Source organism: Dipodomys ordii, unplaced genomic scaffold (genome assembly GCF_000151885.1).
Source record: "Dipodomys ordii isolate 6190 unplaced genomic scaffold, Dord_2.0 Scaffold10, whole genome shotgun sequence".
Classification (NCBI taxonomy): domain Eukaryota; kingdom Metazoa; phylum Chordata; class Mammalia; order Rodentia; family Heteromyidae; genus Dipodomys; species Dipodomys ordii.
Window position 1 is genome coordinate 21,906,287 of NW_012267226.1, and position 14,098 is coordinate 21,920,384.

At 53.5% G+C, this 14,098-nt stretch overlaps 1 protein-coding gene across 1 annotated transcript in view; it reads left to right on the forward strand.

The window, feature by feature from the left end:
* Grik4 (glutamate receptor, ionotropic, kainate 4) overlaps positions 1-14,098 on the forward strand; it is a 214,486-nt gene that overhangs the window by 137,410 nt on the left and 62,978 nt on the right. Inside the window, exons 9-10 of the mRNA XM_013009509.1 lie at positions 4,644-4,796; positions 5,470-5,574. Of these exons, the coding sequence (XP_012864963.1) occupies positions 4,644-4,796; positions 5,470-5,574 (258 nt within the window). The remainder of the gene's footprint in view (positions 1-4,643; positions 4,797-5,469; positions 5,575-14,098) is intronic.

The window sequence follows — 14,098 nt, forward strand, 5'->3', positions numbered from 1 at the left end:
TGGTCAACCACGGATCATATACCCAGCAGTGGCCCCGTAAAAAGTGTATTGCTGAATGACTTTGTTGCTGTCTCAGTTTGTGTAAGTGCACTCACTGACATTTGCAAAATGATGCACTTGACTAATGACACACTTTACAGAACATGTCCCTGTCATTAAGCCTTGCAGGCCTGTGGCTTCTCATTGCTTAGGTACAAGACTCTGGGGGGGAGGGGGGGTGGAGGCAGAGCAGCCTGCTGGATAGATGGGAGATCTGTACTGTCTCATCATGAATGAGACCCGGTTGTTAGAACCCAGGCCCAAAGTTCAGGAATCCCAAGTTAGGTCCAGCCACACTCGCCCCCAGGTACCAAATCAAGAGACATGGTACAGGTCGGAGGAAGGATTACATGGCAGCCATGGGCAGACAGCACTTCAGTATGTCCTCAGCCTTCAGACATTGACTTCAGGGTCTAAGAATGGCTTCAGGTTAGGTAGAAATGGGGACAAGGAGTGAGAGGAATGTGTGTGGTTGAAACAGTCGCAGGTCGCTGGCATTGGCTGCTTGGCCACCAGCTCAGTCTTTGTTTCTGGAAGAATTGCAGAGGTGCAGTTCCTGTGCACTGCCTGTTTGTGGGGCGGGTTGCCTCCCTCCCAAGACATCCTGTCCATCGCTCTTCTCTTCGGTGGAGCCTAAGGTGGCTGAGAGTCTCTGCCCAGAGAAGAATAGCTCAGATGGAAGGGCAGAGGTATGGAGTTGGTGGGGGAGGGCCCTTTCCCACGGGGCCCAGCCCGAACGTCTTTTCAGTTGCTTCTCCCTGGGCACTCAAAGAAGAGACGGCCCTGCAATGGAAGCCACTTCGGGCGGCTGAGCGGACAGCAGCCCGGCCCCGATCCACTCTCCCGCTTCTCACACGCCCGGCTCACAAATGCTTGGGGAGGGGGCTTCGGGCCGCAGGGTGTGCTCTGTGGGGTCCCTCCTGGCTAGGAGGATGTGTCAGGCCCCAGGCCGGGGGCTGGGGACGCTGGGGATCCCCTCGCCAGTAAGAAGCAAGTGTGTTCTTTCTTGCACAGGAGTCCTGTGTGCAGTCGCTGCCCTGGCAACCATGGCGTGCCACGAAATCAGCACCAGGCCTTCTTTTCATGGTGTTCTTACCAATGCTTAAGGACAGTTGCCTTCTTCTGAGGGTGGGGGGAGATGAAACTGGAGCCCGGGTGGGTTAACGCTGCTCAGGTTTGAGCCTACATCTGCTTCTCTGCCCTGGATGACTTCTGGCCTTGGTGGTGGGCACTGTCTGTGGGGAAAAGGAGGGGGGGGGGGAAGAAGGGAGGGATGCTCCTGCAGTGAGTAGCTGCTCGCTTCAACAGCTTACCTCTGGAAGACCTCTCCCTCTCTCTCTCTCTTTCTCTCTGAGGGTGGAAAGATGCCCACCAGTAGGCCGGCTCAGCAGCAGTAGGCCAGCTCTTTCAGGACAATGGAAGGCTGGAAGGTGGAGTGTATTCCAGGAAAACACAGCCCAGTATCTCTCCCCCATCCCACGTTGTGCAAAGGCTGCAGCAGCCCTGGCCTCAGTGGCACAGGCTCTTCCCTCCTCCTCCTCCTCCTCCTCCTCCTCCTCCTCTCTGGCCTCAGCCTCCCTGTGCAATCAGCTCTAGTGCTCTTCTATGCCTCATGATGGCATGTTGACAGGAGTCCAACTTACACTCTCTCTCTCCCCCTCCTTCTCCCCTGCCCTCCATATTCCTCATCCTTTCTCCACCTCTGAATTTTCCTCCTTCCCCTTCTTCTACCTCGTATGCAGGCCCCCATGTTTCTTCACTTTCGCAGTGGTCCAGGTGGGTCTTGCAGGACAGGGAGACCAGCTGGCAGGCGGGGAAGGGGGTGCTGGGCGGATGGGAGCAGGGAAGGCACACGCCCAGGCAGAACTGCCAGGTGGCCCGCAGCGGGCCGCAGATGTGCTTCTTGCCTGAGACAAAGCGAGCAGAGAGGGTGCTGGGAAGAGAGACGCACACCCAGTGGTTTCCTGTGCTGTTCCCATTCATCACGCCGCAAAGAACGAAAATGGTGGGAAATCATTAAAATTACAGATGGCTAGATTAAGTAATTAGAATTTGGGCTAAAGCAGATGTTCGTAATTAAGTGTTTATTTCATTGAATAAAATCCAGATTGTAAGAACGATTCCATGAGATTTTAATGATGCCCACCCTAGAATTATATTGGGGAGCAGAGTTTAAGTTTAGAGAGGTTCAGGGACAAATGGGCATCCAAGAGGATTCTGGGAGCCCAGTGGTCCAGGGACAGGGGGAGACGGGGGGTTCCAGGTGTGTCTAGAAGATACTCTTATTTTCGTTCAGGAGGCAAGGGGACCCAGCCACCACTCCCTGAGTCGGAATGGACCCATCTCAATTTAGACCGAGTCTTTCATTCCCCGACACAATTTGCAAACAGCTCAAAAGAAAATAACAATGAGGAAGCAAATGAAAATATAAAAACAAGAGAATCAAGGGTTCCTTGCCAAACATCATTCTGGTGCCAAGAAAAACGAGAGGATTTTAAATGAGGACTGAGCAGTTGGGGGGCTTGGTATTTAGAAGAGACAGCGACGGGGACAGGCCGAGATAGCAAAGAGAGATCTGGGAAACACAGGGGCGGGATTGCAAAAGGGAAACAAGATGGAAGCAGAGGGAACGGGGTGGGGGGAGCAGGCGGCAGGAATGCCACCCCCCCCAAGTGAACTCAGACGTGAGGCTGGGGTGGGGGGGGAGACAAAGACTTGGTCGTATAGAAGCCTCGTTTCCCTGACTGCCGTTCCCCAGTGCTTCCCAGAGCTAAACTAGTAAATAGCAGCAGAGGGAGAAAGCAATTAGGAGAGCAAAGAAATGCTTCAAGATGGTGGCCTGGAATAAAGCAGGCAGCCAGCAAGCTATTAGAGCCTGGGAGAGAGCTGGTGATGGGCGGACAAGCTAGGGAGCGTGAGAGGCAAGTTCTCAGAGGAGAGAGGAAGGTCTAGGTGAAAGGCCTGTGTGCATAGCTGGCCGCAGCCTGCGGAAGAGCTGTGTGTGGTGATGGGAGAGCACGCTGGGGGGGGTGGTCCTGAGGCTGGAGCTGCGTGGATGCTCAAGGCATGGCAGGTGTCAGCTCCGCTCAGCCCAGAGCCTCGTGGGGGCACGTGCCCTAGGCCACCCCCCGGAGGCCCGGGGGAAATGACAGCTTCCTTGTCTCTGCCTGCGGGCACCCCAGCTGGAGTTGTAATGACTAGAAGCCCTCGGAGAATTGGGAAGGCCCCGCAGTTACAGGTGTCCAAAGTCACTGCAGACAGCCACACACTGGGCTCTCCGCATCCTCCATCACCTGCCAGGGAGACCACAAGCCAGACTAGCAACAGCTAGGCGGCAGGCAGGAGCAAGCTGGGGAGGCCGGGAGGGCAGGAGAGAGGTGGCCAGACCAGCTTCCTCGGTGTCTCTCAGACACACAACTCCCTGAGGAAGCAGGACTTTAAAGGAGGTGGGACCCAGACCTCCCTAGGAACCAGCTAAAAAAAGTCATGGGGATCCCCAAGAGGTGGGGATCCCCAGGACCTCCGTGATGGTTAGGATGCTCTCAGCTTCCAGTAGCAGAAACCCAAGGTATTACAATTCCTCGAGCAAGGCCAAGTGTGGTGACCCATGCCTATAATCCCAGCTCCTGGAGAGGCAGAAATAGGAAGTTGGAGGTCTGGGGCCAGTCCGGGCAAAAGTGGGAGATTCTATCTGAAAAAATAAACAAAAGGACTGGGTGTGGTGGCTCAAGAACACTGTCTTCACAAGCAATAGGCCCTGATCTCAGTCCTCAGTACCATCAAGAATTAAAAAAAAGAATGAAATGTCATGTGCAGACAAGACCACGTGACGTTCCTCGGCGTAGCGAGCCTCCAGAGTGATGGCTGGCAACCCTTCCCTGCTTGGTCAGGGCAGGGGGGCGCGGGAGGCGTCCTGCAGGGGAGAGAGCCTTGAATCAAGTAGAGGAGGAGCTTGGCGGCCACGGGGAGGAGCAGCAGGGTGGGAAGAGTGGAAGAGAGGGGTGGAGAGCAGCACAGGACTGCGGGGTACACAGGTCTCCACGGTGCTGACCATGGAGCAGGCGCCCTTCCCAGCTTAGCCTTTAGTCACAGGCAGAGGTGAGATGAGGGGGATGGAGAGCCGGGAGCAGGGGTGGGGAGCGGGGGCTCAGCAGCCGCATTGGATGTGTCTGTGGAGCTGGAGCAGACACCATCGCTACAGGATGTACTAGACAAGAATAGCATGTCCCCTTTCTTCCCCTCCTGTTTGTTTTCTCTCTTCCTTGCCCGCCTCCTTTTTTCTTTCCTTCTTTGTGTGTGCTTGCTAGTAGTAGGATTTGAACTTAGGGCCTGTCCCTGAGTTTTTCTTTTGGTCATTTGTAGGGCTTGAACTCAGGGCCTTGGCGCTGGCCCCAAGGTTAGTGCTCTACCACTTGAGCCACACCTCTTCCCCCCCCCCCCCCGTAGTTAATTGGAGGTAAGAGTCCCATGGACTTTCCTACCTGGGCTGACTTTGAACTGCTATCCTCAGATCTCAGCTTCCTGCGTAGCTAGGATTACAGGCATGAGCCACTGGTATCCATCTTCTCTGCATCTTAATCCTTCCCTCCATCTGCCTCTCCCAGCTGTCCTCAGCTCTGCTGTTCGACGCCGTCTATGCCGTGGTGACTGCAGTACAGGAGCTGAACCGGAGCCAGGAGATCGGCGTGAAGCCCCTGTCCTGTGGCTCTGCCCAGATCTGGCCACACGGCACCAGCCTCATGAACTACCTGCGCATGGTGAGGAGCGGCTGAGGGTCAGGCCCTGCCCTGCCCGGGGGACTGGGAGGTGGCGGGGGGCAGCGGATGCTGGGTTGTAAGGCTCCAGGCTTCCCCAGCACAGACCTGTACGCAGTCACCCGCTGGGACCCCGGTGGTCTCATGGATCCCATTTCCCCACTAATCTGTAAGGCCCACTGAGCATAGAAGGCAAGCATATTCCAGAGGCAGCCGGCCTCGTCTAGTAGACTATGAAGAGTCCTGAAGTCTAGGCTTGGAGCCTCAGTGCTGCTTGGCTGTGGTCTTCACACAGCTGGAAAGGGCCAGGCTGGAGGAACCTGTGACAGTGCTGGGAATTGCTGGCTGCAGACCTGGAGTTTGCCTACCCAGAAGCATCCTCACTTCCTACTGCCCAGAGAACCAGTCCAGTGACAGCCCAGGACTACAGGGGCATCGTCTCAAGCAAGCATCCCACCTGGTGTTAGCTCATGGAGTTAGTGGGTTTGGGGTGTTGGGTGTAGGGCTCCTCACCTTCGCACCCAAATGCTGTGCTGGGAACAGGCAGCCGAAGGAGTCTTGAGACCCTTGAGTCCTTTCTTAGGCTTCCCCAGTTGGCATGTGTCTGCCCCCCAGTGCTTGGTGCTAAGTGAACAAGGGGCCTATTTGGTGCTGTAACTCACTCTGTCTTGGACAGGTAGAATTGGAAGGTCTCACCGGCCACATTGAATTCAACAGCAAAGGCCAAAGGTCCAACTATGCCTTGAAAATCTTACAGTTCACCAGGAACGGGTTCCGGCAGGTAAGCCTGCAGTGCTGCACCCATGGATTCCTCCTCTTTGCTCCTTTCTCCTGTGTCTTCCCTACCTCCTTTCATTTCCCTACTTCACTCCTGCTCCTCCTTCTCCTCCTCCTCCACCGCCACCACCTCTTGTTCTCCATGTCCCCGATCCTGTCTATGGGAGGAATCTGGAGCTGGACAGCCATGCCAAGTCCCTCTCTGAAGGTCTCCCCCCTCCTCAGCCCTCTGGCTGCAGGGAGGTTTGCACTTTGGACCGCATGCGTGGGAGCCAAGTGCTCCACTGAGCCAAGCCTCCGGCCATTTTGTTGATTGATTATCTTTGGGACAGTCTTTCTTTTTGATTGATTATCTTTGGGACAGCGTCTTACTTTCTGCTCCAGCAGGCCCCTGGATGTTGATTTCCCTGTTTTAGGCCATATATTTGGGATGACAGGCGCACACTACTAAACCTGGCTTCTTTCCTTTGAGATGGAGTCTCACAAACATTTCTGCCCCAGTTGGTCTTGAACTGTGATCTTGAGGCCCATGGAGACCAGGTAGTGGGTAGGACTCTTCCTGGAGGATTGCTCTTCTTAGAAAACAATAAGAATAAAGGCACGGGTGGCAGATTAACTGACTTTTTTGCTCAGTCTGGCCTTATACTATGACCTCCCTAATTTCTGCCTTCCAAGCAGTTGGGATTACAGCCGTGTGCCACCACACGGGCCCAACCACATGATTTTTAAGCAAGGACAATAACCACCATTTTGTATATGTTCCTGGATGGGGCAAGCTGACATGGGGATGGAGTATCACAGAGCGGTTGTTCCTTTCATCTAACACTCATTTACTGAGCACATACTGTGTGTCAGGCAGGAAACAAAGCTGAGAATGGCAGAGAGACAGTTCACAGTGTGGTGAGGGAAAGTGACACAGAGGTGCAATTTGGGGCCATTAAACTCAAATCATGCCCTGGGGCTCATCTTCCCTGAATAAGGAAGCAGCCAAGCTGCGGGAAGTTGTCAGTCTGCTTGGGAGAGGGGGGGAATGGGAAGTGAAGCTCCATTAGTCATTCTTGCAAGGTAATATTAGAATGGCACTTCTGTGTGCGGTCTCCCTTCCAGATACAAGTTTTTTTTTTTAATTGAGGTAAAGTATCTGTATCTAGTAGGACAGATGACAGGCAAAGAAACACATAGGTGACATGGTGGCCGTCAGGAGGGGCAAGTGCTTCCTGAGGAAAAATGCACCAGGGTTGGGAGAAAACAATGGCGGAGAATCAGGCAGGTGTATGCTCCCTAGAACCCCGTCTGGACATTCTAGAACCTCCCCTTGATCTCCAGCCTGCTCTAGTGACCTGGGCAAGAGCTCACTCTCTTCCATCTCCCCTCCTATCCAGCAGCAGCAGCAGCAGCAGCAGCACCCACCCTCCCTTCCTCCCTCCTCCCTGATCCGCCCTCTACGTGGCAGGCCATCTGTCCGGAAGTCCCTCCTCTCTTGCATTCTGCTTCCACATTAGCGGCCACTTAGCCTGGCCACTCAGGCCACAGGCCTGCCTGCGTCAGCCATAGGAATCAATCCCTTCAGTCCTCACCCCTACCTTATCGCTCCCAGACAGAGAGTCTGTCTACTCCAGAGTTTTCTTTGTAGCAACCATTGCCCACTCCGTTGGCGGGTCCATTGGCAGTATACAACATATAAATGTGCTCGAGAATAATCTGTGACATTGGCTTGGAAAGGTGTATTCTGGGCAGGAGATGGAGGCAGAAGAGGCTTGGTTCAAGGTCAGACTAGGCAAGAGGTTAATGTGCATAGTGATGTGTGCCTGTGATCTCAGCTAAGTTAGAGGTATATAGGTAAAAAAAAATGCATGAGATCTTATCCGAAAAAAAAAAAAACCTAAGGCAAAAACTCCGGAGGCATGGCAGAGCTATTGCCTAGTAAGTGCGAAGCCCTAAGTTAAAAAAACACCATACCTAATTCCCAGGCTCCACAGCGGTGCTTTTGATTTAGCAAAACTGGGTGTGCTCAGGAGACGGCTAGTTTCAGGAGCATCTGGACGAATGAGTAGAATATACGAGGACCCCGGCTTACCTGCCCTGGCAGTAGACATGCCGAATATTTAGAATTTCTTCTTCACTCCCCCTCTGTGCTGTGTGTGCCAGTGTTGGATACACTTGGCCTCGTGTGACCACGAAGAGGACAGTGGCTTGACCTTCAGCTGTCCTGAGGGATGCACCCCTGGCTGGTCTTATGAAGTAGAGGGCGAGATGCCTCCTGATGACCCATTTTCCTTCGCCATGTCTGGCAACTGTCCTGCTGCGTGGCTGTCTGGTTCGGAGGCTGGGAGTACCGAGCAGAGACTGCGTGACCTGCCGTGGGCACGGATACAGCTCTGAAGTGCTGGTCCCCAGGTCCCACCCCAATCACGGCCCAGCATTGCCTCTTGATGGGCAAGGATGGAGAGATGCTAGGGAGGGGGAGAGGGGAGTGCGGGCGTCTCTCCCAACCCCATCCAAGGTGGCGCTGGCGGGCGGTGGGGGGGGCAGGGTAAGGGACTATCAGCTGAGGACATTTGGTGTACAGACCACATGGGTGCATGGCATGGATCAAGTTCAGTCCTTCGGGTGTTGGGTCCTAGCTCACTACGAAGACCAAGGAGAAGGAGCGAGGCCGGAGTTCACGCTCGGGTTTATTTATCTTCAACGCCCAAGGTCTGGGCTTTCCTGCTCTAGGCTTTTCCTTGCTCCCTTGATGACCCCCACCCCTACCCCATTCTAGGCTTTTCCTCACTTCCTAGACACCCCCTCCCCCACGCATTCTCCTCCTCCAAGTCTGCTGCTTCATCTCCACTCATGGCCACGGATGGCCCTTGTTTCTAATGGCCTGCCAGGCTGGGCTTTCTTGACTAATGGCACCGCGTCGTGTGGCCTTGGCTTTATTCTTTCTCTTCCATCTGGGCGAGTGACTGCTCAGAGCTGGGTTTGATTATTTAGAAAGCACCATGCGGGGACCCAGTGGGTTGTAATTGGTAAAATGTCTGAACCAAATGCCATAATTCCTGCCGGTGGCTGATTAAAGGATTATTACCATTTTAAAAATAGTCTTTCAGAACTCAGGGCTATTTTTTTACTATTTAAAAAATTACTATTTTGATTGGGCTTAGAGAGTGTTCTCTGTCTTGGGCCTCCGCTGGAGGCTGTTCTGGAGAATGAGTCCGGTACGGTGTCCTGCCGGTCACATTCCAGAGCTTGGACTACCTCCTGGTGACCTATTTATGGGCACAGAAGTCTTCACCCCTCCATTTCTGCCTGTGAGACCAACCATGGCCACTAACCACTATATGTTGAGTAGCTTTAGAATAGCACTCTCTCCCTTCTTGTCTGTGAAAAAAAAATCCTCTTTGAAAGAGGCTGGGAGCCACTCGGGAGGCAGAGATGAGGTGGATTGAGATTTGAAGCCAACCCATACAAGTTAGCAAGATCCCATCTGAACATATCTGTGGGTTTTGGTGGTACACACCTGTAATCCAAGCTACCCAGGAGGCATTGGGAACAGGATCTAGATCCAAGGCTGCTCTGGAGAAAAAGCTCAAGACCCTCAGAAAAAAAAAAAAAACTAAAAGCTAAAAGGGCTGGGGATGTGGTTCAAGTGACAGAATGCTTGCCTAGACCTGAGTTCCAAGAGAAAGGAAGGGAGGGGAAGGAAGGGGAGGAGAGAGGAGAAGGAAGGGAAGGGAAGAAGGAGGCTAGGAGAGAAAAAAAGAGAACAACTCTAGAAGGCCCTTAATTTCCTTCCTTTAACTTGGTCTGAAGATCAGAGAGTCTGAGCAGCCCCCAAGTGGCTCTGTTAGTGCTGTACTAAGCACACCTTTCATCTGAACATGGGAAATGGCTTAACAGGCCCTAATTAAGCCTTGGGGTTTGACATCCCCAGCTAAAGATGAGCTCTCCTTTGTTTGCACCCCTGTCGGCTCTCTCTGTGTCACAGGGCATTCCTCAGTAGACAGCGGCCACAGGCAAACCCTCCACATTTGGCCTGCGGGATTCGAGGATGCATGGCCCCACTCCCGCTGTCTGGAGTTTATGCGTATGCCTCCATCCAAGCAAAACCAGATCTGCTCTCTTGCGCTTGCCTGTGGTGATGTGGAGGGCTGGCGCTCCTGACATCATAATAATAGCTTAACATTTATCGTCGCCTACATGACGTTCCGTGCTGGGTGTTGTGCATACATATTTTTAAATGCCTATCTTCTTTATCAATGCTGCATGAAAGCTCTCTTCTCGTAGGTGGAAAAACTGAGGTGGAGAGATAAGAAAATGTTCCCATGATCACCAAGTCAGGAAGTGGCAGACTCAGTTGAGTGAGGAGGGGCTGCCGTCCTCAGGGTTCAGAGCCTTTGCATTAGAGCTCAGGATATGTTGATCAGGACAGCTGTGTGTGTGTGTGTGTGTGTGTGTGTGTGTGTGTGTGTCCGCATGCATGTGTGTGTATACACATCACACACGCACACATGTACCTGCATACTTGCACATGTGCATGCATGTGCCAGTACTAAGGCTTGAACTCAGGGCCAGGATGCTGTTCTGTAGCTCGTTCATTCCAAGCTCTTTCATTCTCTCTACCACTTGAGTCAAAACTCCACTTTCTACTTTCTTGACTGGCTTTGAGCTGCGATCCTCAGGTCTCAGCCTCCTGAATAGCTAGGATTCCCAGTGTGAGCCCCTGGTGCCCGGCTTCTCATTTAATCTTCAACTCCAGTCAAGGACATTCTATCTTGGGCCCATGATGGCCCCCAAACTCTCCTTGAGAATCTTCTGGGCCGGTGAACTTGTCATCTCTTTTGCAGCACATTCCAGATTTGTCCAAGCACTGGATCAAACTCCACCTCCTCGATCTGTCCTCTGGAACAGCCAGGAAGATTCCATTGCTTCCTTCTCAATTACCAGTCCTTTAGATCTCCGCCGTTTGCTTTCGCTCCATTCAGTCTTTCATTCTGGAATTTAACCTAAGATGTTTTTAACATCCACTCTTTGTCAAAGACTGGAGGGTTGATTATGCAGCGTTCACTTAAGAACTTCTGAGCTTTGGGGAAAAGGCAAAAATTTCAGCCAGCTTTTACCGTGACGGATTCTAATTATGCTCCTCTTATTTTCTCCTTCCCTGAGTAAGTAGTCCATACCCTATCCCAGCATGCCATGACTTGTAGCTCCCTTACCCCAGATACTGAGAGGTGTGTCTAGCACTCCATGAAAGCATGAGGTTCCAGACGAGGCTGGCAGCCTGGGTCTCAGACTCTTGAGTTCACCGCTTGCCTTACGCTGAGGCTAGTTTCTGCTTTCCACATTAGCTGGCTCCCATTCTAAACTCTGAGCCCTGGGGTCAATTACTTATGCTCCCAACAGACTCAGCCAGTTCTGTGCACACGGACTTTTCTTAGAAGCCAAGCCATCCATTTTTGGACCACTGATCCAGTAACTTTGTTCCTATGGAGACAGAAAGCCCAGTGGAGCTGGCCAGAGAGGGCTAACAGAAAGCTTAATGAATGGTAACTGCACTTTGTTTTTCAAAGCAGATGTAGCTCAACTTTCAAGGGGCTACGCTGTGGAATGGTGTATGTGAGGACCTGGAGCACCGGGAAGGAATGGAGCACTCAGATAGGACCTGGAGCACCAGGCAGGAATGGAGCCAGAGAGGAAGGGAGCACTCAGATAAAAACTGGAGCACCAGGCAGGACTGGAGCACTCAGGAACTAGAAGACTCAGGCAGGGACTGGAGCACTCAGGGTCCTCTCTGGAAGAGAACTCAAATCTAACTTCATCCCCCTCGATGCCATCTTCCCCTAACAACAGTCCAGCAGAGGCAGACCCGACCCCTCTGGGGAAGGGGTCCTCTGATAGGGACAGAAGCAGCTGCAGTTCTTTTTTTTGGGGGGGGGTCCGGTTGTGCGGCCTGAACTCTGGGCCTGGGCGCTATCCCTCAGCTCTTCAGCTCAAGGCTAGCGCTCTACCACTTGAGCCACAGCGCCACTTTTTGCTTATGTGGTGCTGAGGAATCGAACCCAGGGCCTCAGGCATGCAAGGCAAGCGCTCTACCACTGAGCCACCTTCCCAGCCCCACTACAGTTCTTATTTTAGCCTTGACAATGGGGGCTTCTTGACTTGGGAGGTGGTTTGTATAGACCTGTGTGTCCGGGGGGGGGGGTGCTCCTGTCCCTGCAGCCTGACTCCTCCCTCCACATCAAAGCCATCAAACACAGAATAACACAACACTCCAAGATACCCTGCCTGCCAAATGAGACCATGCCACCTCTGCCCTTGGGGCGTTGGAGAAGCAATGTGAGGTCCCCCGTCCCTGACACCCCTGCCCTCTGCCCAGCCTCTCTTGTCACACGCCACCTCTATCCATGGCAGTGCTCAGAACAGCCCTCAAGGCGCCACCAGGCTGCGGTGAGGAAGACATTTGCAGTTTGAAGACAGCACTTGCCACAAATACACAGAGCCTTTGAAGCTGCGTTTGCCTGGCCCTGGCCCAGAGCACTGGGGCGGTGTTTGGTTGCTGGAAATCAACAGCCTCTCGTGCCAGTTCCCCTGCCCAGGGACAGACCCGAGTGCCAGTTCTCCCCCACCCCCAGGGACAGACCCACAAGCCCAGGCCAGCCTCGGGCGCGATCTGGGCCCTCCCCCAGAGCCCCACAGAGCAGGGCGGTGACTCGCTTTGATAAGGAGACGCAGTTGGCAAACTCATGTGAGGGATGTGGTTTGGGGATGCTATGAAGGTGCCTGAGAAATCACTTATTTCTTCTTTTTAAATTAAGAAGCAGGGAGACGGGGAATTGGCACAGGGCTCTAAGTCATTGATCCCCTCGCTTAGAAGGTCGTAAGTTCTTCTAGCTGGAGGTCGGTCAGCTTGGCCCATTCTCCTTCCAGACAGGGATAGGTGAGACCCTCACTCCTGTGTCTGAAGCCTCCCGGTGACCATGTTTGCCCTCAGAGTGAGATGCACCAGGCTTGCTTCTCTCTGGTCCTCCTCTCCCACCCTGCCCCATGACAGATACCCGCTGCGTATGACAGCCCAGGCTTTTGCCCAGCTAGGCCTGCAGGCATGCCCAGGCCTCTGTGCCATCTCCACTCACCTACGCTCAGCTCTGGGCGTGGGCCTACCCCTAGAGACCTCGTGCAGCAGTGAATAAGGGGCTGGGGCGTGCAGAGCCGGCCTTGCTGGGCCGGGGGAGGTGGGTGTGTAGGGCACTGGCTTTGGGTCTTGAGCAGCTTAGAGCCGGCAGAGATACCTGGACAGCCCCAGGAGTGGGGTGTTGTCACGGGAACCTTCTAAATCTCCCGCTTCTCTACTCGCTCGAGAGAGCTTTCATGTGCCAAATGTTCCATTGGCCCAACTGTTTGTTCTGGCATTTAAAAATTTGAAATGAAGGGAGGGTCTCCTCTGGCTCATTAAAAGACTCTCCAGGGCCAGACAATGGCCCAGCCATTCAAGAGGTAGATGGAGATCAGCAGGACTGAAGATCAAGGTCAGCCTCAGCAAAAAGTTGGGGAGACCCTATCTGGAGAAAGCTAGCACCTTGTGGTTCATGTCTGTAATCTCCTCTGGGCAGAGGACTTAGGATCCAAGGCCAACTTGAGTAAAAAAACAAGATCTTGCCTGAAAAATAAGGCAAAAAGGGCTGGGGGCATGGATCAAGTGGTAGAGTGCCTGCTTAGCAAGGGCAAAGTCCTGAGTTCAAAACCCAGTACTGAAAAGAGTAACTTTCCAGCACCTTTTCCTGGGGCATAGAAGAGAGTGAGATCAGCCTCCCCGGCACTCAGAGACCAGGGTCCAGGAGCGGAGGCCCTGGCTTTGGAAGGACGAGACCTCGAGCCTTCCTCCTTCCCCCCCTACCCGGGGCCTCCTGCTCATCAGCTTTGGTGAAGAATTCACTCACTGCCGAAGCCGATTCACACGCCAGCCGGCAAGAAAATCACAGCTACTCAAGTTTTTGAACAGGGTGCTGCTTCAGGGCAGAGGAGCAGAATCTGAAGGCGCTGCGTTTTAAGTCTGTTTCTTGTAACGTGCCCGATCACGCTTCTCTGGGGAAGTCTGCCAGCTCCCGAGCACTCCTTGCCCTGCCTCCGTAGCCAGCTCCTGCCTGGGGGCTAGAAGAGGGCGGCCTGTCTCTTGGAGCAGCCTAGGACAGCCCAGCCAGCTCCCAGGAGAGAAGAGCCGGGCATGGACTAGAGGTGGGGCTGCAGACAGGCAGGTCAAGGAGCAAGGGGGGAGGGGGAGAGGAGGGGTGCAGAGGCTGGGCGGGTGCAGGCAGGGTGGAGTGAGGAGAGGCTGGGGTCAGCGGCAGAGCTCAGGCCTGGGTCCCAGCGCTCCCGTCCCTGGCCCTCCATGTTTCTCCATCCTTTTGCAGTAAAATAGGGAAGATGAATGTCATCATATCTGCTTCATGGGTGTCATAAAGTTATTGAGATCAAAATGAAACATTGTTTATGGCAGGGCTCTCAGGATTCTGCTACATTGTGCAAATTTTAGTTCTGTTGTCTCA